The 11344-nt window shown below is 55.5% G+C and overlaps 2 protein-coding genes across 2 annotated transcripts in view; one reads left to right on the forward strand and one right to left on the reverse strand.

Moving 5' to 3' along the window:
- VOLCADRAFT_118649 (uncharacterized protein) lies at positions 1-4582 on the forward strand (the record flags this gene model as incomplete). The annotated part of the gene is made up of 9 exons (XM_002954157.1): positions 1-55; positions 151-314; positions 441-1554; positions 1814-3093; positions 3310-3485; positions 3615-3672; positions 3895-4005; positions 4214-4255; positions 4475-4582. 9 exons carry the CDS (start codon positions 1-3, stop codon positions 4580-4582), a joined length of 3108 nt encoding a protein of 1035 aa, XP_002954203.1.
- Positions 4583-5811: 1229 nt separating this feature from the next.
- The window catches only part of VOLCADRAFT_106292 (uncharacterized protein), a gene marked incomplete at both ends in the record, with an annotated part of 12005 nt that continues 6472 nt past the window's right edge, over positions 5812-11344 (reverse strand). Inside the window, 12 exons of the mRNA XM_002954230.1 lie at positions 5812-5930; positions 6149-6207; positions 6369-6487; positions 6933-7029; positions 7420-7531; positions 7796-7933; positions 8547-8634; positions 9030-9161; positions 9390-9542; positions 10000-10128; positions 10584-10681; positions 11138-11258. Coding sequence (XP_002954276.1) covers positions 5812-5930; positions 6149-6207; positions 6369-6487; positions 6933-7029; positions 7420-7531; positions 7796-7933; positions 8547-8634; positions 9030-9161; positions 9390-9542; positions 10000-10128; positions 10584-10681; positions 11138-11258 — 1365 coding nt within the window. The remainder of the gene's footprint in view (positions 5931-6148; positions 6208-6368; positions 6488-6932; positions 7030-7419; positions 7532-7795; positions 7934-8546; positions 8635-9029; positions 9162-9389; positions 9543-9999; positions 10129-10583; positions 10682-11137; positions 11259-11344) is intronic.

The raw sequence follows: 11344 nt of genomic DNA on the forward strand, positions 1-11344 counted from the left end.
ATGGAGAGCGTCGGTCGGATGACGCGCAGCAGGGCCAAGGCTCTAGCTGCAACACGTAAGTTTTTATATGCTACATAAACCACATCATGCGTGTATGGCGCTCATTTGAACAGTCCGCGCTTTAACCATGACGTATTGGCACCTACGCAGCTCTGGCTGCATTGCCAGCGAAAACGCCGGAACCAAAGACTACCAGTCGCCGTCGTAAGGGCGCAACCCGAGCTCAGGAGCAGCATGCACAGGAGGCTGCCCCGAAGCAATTGCAATTTCACAAAGATGCGGCGTCTCAGCAGCCTACCATCGACCAGCAACGGGTGAGCTTCAATGCATGTAAACCAAGCGTACTGACATAGCTGATAATGGAAGTTTTGTAGACCGACATGCGTGCTTCCCTTAATAGCGATGCTTACGGAAGTGCGTCCCCGCTTTCTTTCCCGTAGGCATCCACGGAAAGCAGCGAGCAGTTAACGTCGGATGACCCCCAAGCCAGCCAAACTGCCTCTGACATCACTGCGCCGGCGTCGAATCCTGATGATTCCGACACGCAGGCGGAGACGCACGACAATCCTTCTGTGTTGATGGCCTCTCCGATTATCTTGGCGCACAAAGACCAATCTTTGTCATCGAGTATCGAGCCCTTTCCCCTTAACCTTACCGTGACCGCCTCTGCGCCTGAAACCATCGCCTGTGTGTCTTGTACCGCCAATACACAACCTGAGCCCGCAGCCAGCCCGCTGCGCTTCCAGACCCAAACCAATATCGCGATTTCATCGCTACCTGCTGCTGATTCCTTGGACCTCGCGCAACCAGTCGCCGATAGCCCTCTCTCCATCGCCACGGACAGCCCCATGTGCAGCCCACTCCCTTTGGACGCTAGCCTGCTCCCTGCAATGAACAGCCCCCTGCCGGCCGCCTTCAGCCCCCTACCCGCGGTCATGGAGGCCAGTCCCCTGGGCGGCATCCTCCACCATCACCATCCACTCGCACCGTCGCCGCCGCCAGGCACCGTCGCCGCTCCGCCGGAGGGCAGCCCTATGGGCATCACCACACCCCTGAGCTTTACCTCCGATGCCCCGCAGAACGGCGTCATGGCCTTCGTGCAGCCGTTGCCAGCCAGCATCCCTGCTTCACCACTGTCTCTCACGGCGGAAGCTATAGATGAGGCGATTTTTTCGCCACTTCCGGAAGACGGCCCCGGCGACAGCCCCATTAGCCTTTCAGGCGCCGTTGAGCTCTCTTCTCCCCAGCTTATGGCGCCCCTTCAGCCGCAGCTGCTTCATGGTGTCTTGGAAATGGAGGGAATGCATCACGTAGACGACGATGATGCGATGATGGCTGACGCAACGCCTCTGGCGCCTGACCAATTGGGTGCTAATGCTGTTAGCCCACCGACGTTTGCGTCCGACCGGCGCGCAGCTACGCCTGGGACCGGGCCCTCTCCAGCACCGGCTTTCGCTGGCGCTCCGCCTGACAGCGTGCCGCATGCTTCCGCTTCGCCGGCGCCTGTGTTGTCAAGCTTCCAGGGCTTCGCTGCTGTGTTTTCTACTCCAGCAGGTAAAAGATGAGGCTTGAACGCAATCGGTATGCGTGGATGGTTTTGAAGCTGAGCGAGTCCATCCGAGGATTTTGAGTTTTGTCAAGGATTTTGCATGATTAGCATGCCCATAATTTGGGCACCCTTTAACGTGCGTGGCCCTAAATCTTGCGCTCCTGTATGACTGCCTTAGCAGCCTTTATCACGTGTTGTTGAGCAATCCGCGACAATCATCCAGTTAATTGCTCTTTCTAACTTCGCCACGTTTGTCCCTTCCAGGCTCGGAGCTGGAACCCGACTCGCCCTCCCTGGCCGGCCTCATGTCCACTGCCGCGGCTGCAGCGCCCTCCCCTTCTATGTTCTTATTTTCAGCCAGCGCAAGCGACGTTGCTGTCGCCAGCATGCCGACCCCTTCTACATTAATTTTGGACCACGCATCTGCCGAAGCCACCGGCACCGATTCGGCCTGCGCCGCAGCTCCGTCGCCAATCATGACCGTCGACTACACTGGTGCGCTCTCCACCACAGCTGTCATGGTTACCCCAACCCTCGACATCGCTGGTGCCTCTGCCGAGAACGCAACTACCCAATGCACTGCTGCTAACACGACGGTCTCGCCGCAAGAGGGCGTTTGCCTGCCGCCTGCTCCTGCCCCGACGCCGGAGTCAGGGGCACTTCCTGGCTGGACGCTTTCGCAGACACCACTGGCAAACGCCCTGGCTGTGTCGCTGTCCGGGCACTCGGAGGCCAAATGTGTGGATGCAGGGTGCGAAGAGAACGACGACCAGGAGATGGAGGCCGAGGTAGAGACGGACGATGACGACGAGGAGGATGATGATGAGGAAGGTGCGGAGGAGTACGAGGTAGAGGCAGAAGCCGACGATGAGAACCAGCAGCTGCAGGTGCAGGAGCTTACACAACTGCCTATCGGTAGCCCGGTCGAGGATATGGATATGGAAGATCAGCCGCAGATACAGAAAGCTGATACCCCGGCGCCGCCTGCCGCTACCCGGACGGCCACTGCTCAACAGCCGACGCCAGCTGCCGCGGCGCCTGGCGCCAGGACCCCGGCCTTCCAAGGACGAAGTCCCGCCGTAGGACCTGCCTTCCGCACCGGCACTGCGAAGCCCACCCCCATTGACAAGGCTTCTACCAAGGCATCTGTTACGCCCGGTTCACGGCCTGGCTACGTCACCGTCGAGTCGCGGTACCAGAGGACACCCACCACAGGGTCTACTGCTGCTAGGCCTCGGCCCTCCCTCGCCGCTGCAACGTCTACTGCGACGACTACCAACACTGCCGCCGTTGCCAAGTCGGTTAAGCGCGTGTCCATTCACACACCCGAGGGTCTACGGACTGTGGGCGTGCACCGCCATGTCGTGCCGACGCCGTTCCGGCCCAAATCGGCTCAGGTGCTAGCCCCTCCGCAACCTCCGCCGCAAGATCAAGCTTCAAACGGTGCTGCTGTCGCTGATGCGGTCCGGGAGGCTCAGCCAGAGCAGCCGCAGCAGCCATTCAATCCGCAGACGGTGGCTGTAGCAGAAGAGCGTCGCGCTAAGGTATAATCATGTTTGGATTGTGTGTTGGTGTTTCTGAAGACATGTTTGGTGTGAGCGTGCGCTCTGATGCGCTTGCCGTGATGCATAGAGCCATAGGATGTCTAAAACATTAGTACTGTTTTTTGCCTGCATTCATGATTAGGGTCAGTACGAGCTATATTTGTACCATGCCCTCTACCCTAAGATGCCCATCCGCATTTCCCTGTATGTTTCCAGGCAGCTGAGCGCCTCAAGGCTATCCATGCCACAGAGCAGGGCCCGGCTTCTGTTTCAGCCACCGCCGCACGACAGTCTTCGGGTCCCGGCTACCTGGCGCCTACTGCGGCCTTTGCCGTCAAGGCGTCTGCCAAGCCGCTAAAGAGCAAGGTGGAGACGGGTCACTCGGATCCCAGGTGCGCATCGTCCCAGGGTTTGGGTTATGCGTTCCAGCATCATCATGCTAGGCTCGAAGCCAAACCATATTCTCATCTTGCCCCACGCGCTGGTTTTTCAACGATTTCTCATCTTGCTGAATGCACCAGGTCATTGCGGCAGCTGAGACGCGACGTCAAGGAGGCGGTCGCCAAGAAGGAGGCCAAGGTACGACACGTTACCAAGGCTTAGGGTCGATAGGGCCGCTTAGAGGGCATCGACTAATTATGAAAACCTTTTCCGTCCGTCCGCGTTTCCGACCGTCGTCGTAGATGAGCATCCTTCACCAGTCGATGTAAAGCCTTCAAATCTATAGTATCGCGTGACACGTTTCCCTGTTTCCCCCCAGCCCCGCCTTGGTTTAACCCCAGCCCCGCCTTTTCCTCTCAGGCGGCCCTCACCGAGGTGCGCAACACTAAACTTATTTCCAAGGAGCCCGAGCGGCAGTTGCCCATGCCGGACGATGACGAGGGTAGCGACGACCAGGCCGAGTATAACGAGGTGCGTGTTGCCCAACGAACTTTATCACTACATAGTCGGGAGTCGGACATCATCATATGCTCGTCGTGTTTTATGCATTCCATGTACCATACGCGATGCACTACCTGTGCATGCATCCACGACGTTTCTAAATCTTGTCGCTGTGTAAATGCCTAGAAAGCTGACAAGTCTGACAATGGATGCCGCCGTTTGCGTTCCTTGCGTGCAGGGTCAGGAGAACGACCTGGTGGCTGCCATGACGGGATTGGAGGTGGGACCAGTCAAGAACGTAGCACCGGTGGCCTTGCGTGGTGTACCAGCTCCGCAGGTAGGCAGGGAAGCGGAACTTGCGCTCGGCTCGGATTGCACGAGAAAGGCCTCGAGTATATATATCCCTCTGCGTGCGCTTCCCTGCTTGTGGTCGCTTCCCCTCGGTGCAGCCGAGCCTCTGGCCTGAGCTACATCCTGTGTTCCGCCGTTTGCTGTGCAGGGTCGTCATCTCCGTTTCAACGATAAAGGAACGACGTCGGAGAGCCCACAGCGCACTGTCCTCCGCGGATTGCCGGTTGCAGTTGGAAAGTACAAGCGGTTCGATTAAAGCGACCTGGTATAGTACGGCAGGAAGAGCTCAAAATGTGCCACTGAGCGATTGCTAAAGGAGCATGTGACGCATGCGCATGCAAATTGTGGTGGATGGGGGTTTTGATACTTGGCTTGGCAGTGATTTTGCGGCTATTGCGTCACTTGGGGCTGATAGATAAATTGGAGCGGCACTGCATTGTAGGAGGAACTTTGACTTTGATTTTCCTAGTTCGAATTTGAACCTGGCATCGATAGAGTAGTGTTGCAGGAAGCGCGAGGCAAGCGTGTATGATGATTTGTGTTCAGCAGGTGATCACTTAATATACTCAAATGGCAGTTGGATGTTACTCGGCCTTGTTACGTTTTGTAGTGAAGCGCTATTGCAGGTTGACACATTGACGAACCCTAAAACCCTGAGCTGGCGCAGGTGTTGCATATGGGGGGATGTAGTGACAGCATTACAAATTGTGTGCTGTAGACAGGCTTTGAGATGCACGTCAACCGGTGGCTATGACGTAACTCGAATGCCTGGAACACAGCCCCATTGGCTGACTCCTTTCATGTAAATAAAAAATGCACCACGCCGTAGGAAAACGTTGTACTCTTAACCTTGTGTCGTGCGAAGTCAACTAAGGTAGTACCTTTCTCAACTGTTAACGCCTTGTGCGCTGCCCGCTCCCAGCAATCAGGCACAACGTATGTTACTTTATTCAGAACAGGAACACCTATAACATGAAGATGATAGTTCGCGTCGTTCAATATGGTCCATGCTGCTTTTGACACAGCCACAACCGCTGCCTTCTTACCTGCTCGCCAGACGGCAAAATCGACAACGGCACCGGCCAGCAGCTATGGGTCCGCACCCCGCTCAACGTCGCCTACCTAAGCTGCGGCTTCACGGCCAGTCGGCCCAGCTCACGAGGCAAAGTTCCGACCCTCCTGACAGGTGCCGGATTTCGCAAGCCACGTGAACTTTTACAACAACAACACAAATTTACAATAAAGTTTTCCTTCAGATGATATTCCACAATGCTGCTGATGCTTTCCACTAATGGGTCGTCTGCCTTCTTTATTTGTTACATGACGTGACCTTTCCCAATACATCTTCGCACCGTTTACCATGAATAAACGCATTGATGCACACACCATTTCGCCAGAACACACTTCTTTAACTTGTTCGCAAACTAATTTATAAAGGAGTCATCTTATCAGCAAGTCAGTCCACGGTTAGCCTCTCTGCCCTACTCAACGCTCACCACTCAGGAGCTCGCGAACGACTGTGCTTTGCTCACAGTCGCCCAAAAATAAGGGGTAAATGATACAGATCTTCGCAGCAATGATAGCGGCAAATGTGATAATATGAGCTGGAGGAGGAGGGGAGATAGGCGGAGGAAGAGGAGGCAGCGGAGCGGAGCGGAAGACAAGGTAGGAGGGGAAAAGGGCTATAGACCGAATGCCAGCAAATGTAGCGGTAGAAGTTAACACCGCGATGTCAGGAGACACACGCGCATACATATATGTATGCATGTATGTATGTATGTCCTCTGTGTATCCGCCGATCAGTCGCTGGCTGATCCCTCACTGCCGCCGGCTGTGTCGTCGGTTAGGTAGTTGGGATCCAAACGGCCGTACCCGGCGTACCTGTACGGCGAAGACGTAACAATACCATGGCAGGACGGGATGGAGTGAAAATAACCGAATCACGCCATGTACAACATGATACGGCATCATAGCAACCACAAGAAAAGCAATTATTTATCCATAAAGCAATAGCGGCAGTAGCAAAACCGCAGCTCACGCACCGCTCAATCCACTGATCTTGTTCGTACAGGGTGTGCATCACGGACTCGTACGCCCGGTATCCGTGACCCTCGTGCGGCAGTAGCACCAACCGACACGTAGCGCCATGACCCTTGAGGGCCTTATCATCAAGAGTCAAAAAGCGCGGGAAAACAGAGATGAGGATACGTTATTTACCCATTCGGATGCAACAAGTCAATGATCAAAGAGCAAATACTCAGGAAGCCCATTAAGGAAAAAACAAGCGGTAGTACTTTTGCTAATAACCCAAGGCGGAATATTAATAAAATTACGCAGGAAAAGTAGGTGTTGCCACGTGGGGGAGGGTCACAAAAGGGGGGTTAAGAGGAACCCTGATATGGATTGAAGCAGATAGCAAGAGGGGGGATGTTTACGGAGGGGGGGAGGCATTGCTGCGAATGTCTAAACAGTGCGGATGGCCCCCCCCAGTGACAACGCATCGTCGTGAGAAGATAGGCGGAAGGAGTATGTGCGCGAGGAGGAGGACAAGGGGACAGGAAAAGATTCTTCACATAGCAGCTACCGTACGGCACTGTACGACATACCTGATAAAACCGTTCGCTCTGCAGGGGGAAGGTCCCCGGGTTATTGTCGTCCTCCCCGTGAATGAGCAGCAACGGTTTGGAGATCTTGTCGGCCATCCTGAGTGTACGACATAATAGTGTACCGGTGGTTTGTGCTTGTGTGTGTGTGAGTGTGTGTGTGTATAGTTGTGTAAGCAAGCTTTTTTTGGCCCCCCCTTACCTGAAACAACTAATCAGTGTAACTAGCTGATGGACACCTAGCATGTGGTGGTTGAGAGTGCTTTTTTCAAACCGTGTTGGAGGTTAACTTGGCAATGTTCATTTACGGGTTAGCAGTAGTTGCTCGTTAAGAGGACCTTAAGATCCTTCCCCGGCACCTCCCCTCTTTGATATCCTCTCTGATACCCCCCCGCCCCCCCTCAGCCCCCCGCCCCCCCTCAGCCCCCCTCAGCCCCCCAACCCCCCTCAGCCCCCCCCCCCCCCCCCGCCCCCCCGCCCCCGCCCCCACATGAAGGGGGACATCCGCAAGTAGACATCGGGCGCCTGCCACAACGTCCGCTCCTCGCTCTGGAAGCCGAAGGGCGTCAGGGTTCGGTTGTACGCCNCCGTACGGGCAATACCTACGACAGATGATGCCGTACGGTTGGGTGGTTAGTGGTAGTTGGTGGTGTGGTTCCATTCATTCCGTCATAATAGATGCCCAAGTCAGCCGAAGAAAAAACGCATCTCAACAGCAACACCAACACTAATACCACCAAACCAGCTGCCAAACAAACAAACATACATACACACATACGTGCATGCATGCAAAACACTGCGCTGCGGAAACGAATAGCGAAACACACACGCCGATCCCCCCCACCATCACCCCCGACCATACGCACCTGCTGCGAAAAGGTCCGGAGCATGTGCCACGAGGTTGGCCGTCATGAAGGCGCCGTACGAGTGGCCGCCCACCGATACCTTGGCGGGATCCGCCACCCCCCGCCGTACAACCTCCGCCACCGCCGCCCGCGCGCCGTCTGCAGACAGAGAGCGACAAACAGAAACCAGCGACAGGAAGACAATTTGTTGGTTTGCTCAGATCACAGACAGACAGACAGACAGACGGATAGACAGACGGGCAGACGAACAAGGTGTCGAAACCATATCAAATAACACCTGTAGTAGCTGGCCCCGCTGAAAAGGTCTCTCGAGTTGCTGGTGGTCGCGCTCTGCGCGTATTTATAGCACCGTACTGTGTACCGGCTGCTACAACACGTCAATACGTCGAAAGCAAGGCAGCCGCAGGGGCTTTTCCCCAGCCGACACCGACACCTGGACCACCCGTGTTGCCCACCACGTGTGTTTTCAAACTCCGACAGCTGTCCACTCGGGGGACCAACACACGTACAATGGCAATACGCGTGTTGCTGCACACATAGCTTGACATGAATACAGAGGTGTGTATATGTATGTATGTATTTCTGTGTGTGTGTATATGTGTGTTACATGGTTGGGGGGTGCGTGACCCCATACCTGTAAAACTACCCATACGAGCCGAAGGCCCAAGAGCATAATTATGTATGTATGTGTGTGTATGTGTGTGTGTATGTGGCATCTTCAAACTCTATTCAAGATCTAGCGGTGTCCAACCTGTCAGCTGCTCCACAAAGGTGTCATTGGGTTCCGGAGCCTTGGAGCCCTCCGCTGGCCCGCCTTGATGACTGGTTTCGGAGCCCTCCTAGACGGGCGTGAGAGGGGGAGATTGGAGAGGGGTTAGTCCGTTTGTCGGTTGATCCGTTAGGAGTTACGTGCCTGCATGTGTAGCAACGGTTAAACCCTAAGTTCCAATACACTGAACACATACAGACATACACCGTGGAGGGCCCCCCTCGGGCTTTTACGGACGGGCTTCTCCCCCCCCCCATTTGTGACCGGAGCTTGTAACCCCTTAGACTGTTTTTTTAACTAAAACTACCTTAAGAATTTTAGGCTCGGCCTAACCTTTATTAAACTACATAAACTATATTAAAACAACCATACGGCCCTTAGTTCAGAGAAACTAAGTCTAGTTAGTCTAAACTACGTTTGTAACATATATACATACATACACACAATCACACGCGCTCATCCCACCTGCACATCCGCCACAATGGGGAGCGTGGGTCCGTCCAGTACGGCATACCCGCGAGTGAGCCACAACGTGGGGGAGGTAGATCCGATGGACGAGAATTGGTGGGGTGAGCGCCGCATCTGACCCGCCGCCTCCTGCAGTCGTACACCGCCGTACACCGTGTATTCTGACGTACACGAGTGGCTGTCATGGGGTTATGTAGTTTCTTTTTCCAACGACGGGCATTGTACGACAGGCCCCCCGGGGACCAAAACGGGGCGGCTGTTGAACAGCTCAGGAAAGTGCTGGGGGGATGGATTGGATTGGATAGCAGGCAAGGACAGTACGGACGAAGCCCTTGCCCGGTACGGCATGTGTCGTACCTTGGTTTTGTACTCACGGGGGTAGGCCCAAACGATGCACGGCAATGGCCCGTGGGTCGGTTGGTCGTACCCGGGTGGCAGGTAGAGGGTGGCGGTGAGCATCACACCGTCGGCACGGGGGTATCGGAGTACCTCACGTCGCAGCTCTCGAAGCTACACTTCCCCCCCCCGGGGGGGAAAGTGTGTGTATGTGTGTGTGGGTGGGGGGTAAGACAAACCACAGACGTGTGTATATGTGTGTAGGGGGGGGGAGAGAAATGGGAGGAAGGGGAGCAGAGGGGTTTCAAATACACGAAGACGACGAAGCGGGGGGTCGAATGCCGACTCTGCCCAAGCTGCCCAAGCTGGGGAAGGAAGGGAGAACGTGAACAGGGTGAGAATCTGACCAGCTCATGTTGAGGGGTGGATGCAATGTGTATGTATGTATGTACGTATGTACGAATGTATGTATGAACGTATGTATGAACGTATGTATGAACGTATGTATGAACGTATATGCATGTATATATGTGGGGTTTAAGCTGAGATAAAGGTGGGGGTAACTTTCCCACTCCAATAAAAAACATAAAACCACGTGGTAGGCTCGTCCAAAGGGTGTCATATGCCGTACCTGCGGGTACGGATGAGGGAAGTTCGTAACCTGTCGCTCGTCCCTCCGTCGGCCCGCATCCCGGAACGCGACCAAGAAGGATTGCGGCGGGTCGGAGGCAGTCTCGCGACTTAACATCAGCGACATGCCCTGCGTCGTAGTACGACAATGTACGGCGTATGTACAATCTAGGTTGTATGACACGGGCAGAACGTGCCGGCATATGTACGGCACGGTGGGGCGGGGCAGGGTGAGGTCCTAAGACACACAACACACGCTCGCACGAAGGTGACCCTCCGGCTAACGAACAAACTCTAAGCAAAATAATATCTCATAAAAATGTACGACGTGCGGTACAGTCAAGTCTCCACAACCGCTGCCCCCTCTTTCCCCCCTCAACCCCTACTACCCAACTCTCTCCCCCCCCACCCCCCCCACCCACACCTCCGGCCGGAACACCACTCCCCTCTCCCCTTCAACCCCCCAACCCCACCCCCCTGCAGCACTCTTTCCTTGGCATCAGCTGCACCCGCTGTGGTTCGTCTTTTCCCGCCAAATCCACCCCCTGCCCCCCCCCCTACTCCTTCCCCCTCACCCCCGCCCACCTCAACCGTCAACGGCGCCTCCGGATCCGTGTCGCTCATCAACGACCCCGTCACTTCGTAGTGAGGTGGACTGCTCTGCCATAACCGGTGAGTTTCCCCTGCGCGTCGGAGGGCGGGGAAAAACACACACACGCATACACACACACACGCATACACACACATACACACACAAACATACACCCACCCAAGAAGTCAATACACGCATGCACACACATACGGAGAGTTCGCACGGTGTGTCGTACATAGCGTACGACAGATAACCAGGATTTAATCCCGAGGGTAAAACACCGGGGGCCAAGGCACATGTGCGTGCATGTGCGTTATGTGTACGGATGTGTAACATTCATTCACCATGTAATCATGCCGTGCCTCCCCCACCTTTCCCGGGGGGGGGGGAAATATGACTTCCTACCCCTTCTCGGGGGGTGGGACTCCCCCACTTAAGGAAGCAAGTACGACGACCCTGATAGCAACTTTGTTACTTGGGTTGGAATAAATTGAGACCCGCCCTAAACGAAAAAAAAATCCCCGGGTGGGAGGGGGAAATCTCTCACCGCTCTCCAGCTGCATCAGGTCCAGGAAGGGCTTGTTTCCCTCCGGGCTCGCGCCACTGCCCGACATGAGCACCCAGGTGCCCTCCCCGGAGCATAACCCGCCACCCGCCACACCGACACCCTGCTGCCGTACAGCGGTGGAAGGAGTGGTGCTTGCGGCGGAAGCTGGTGTGTCGGTGTTGGCGTCGGCAGTCGCCGCCCCCGAAC

This window comes from Volvox carteri (assembly GCF_000143455.1).
Source record: "Volvox carteri f. nagariensis unplaced genomic scaffold VOLCAscaffold_41, whole genome shotgun sequence".
In the NCBI taxonomy this organism is placed as follows: Eukaryota; Viridiplantae; Chlorophyta; class Chlorophyceae; order Chlamydomonadales; family Volvocaceae; genus Volvox; species Volvox carteri.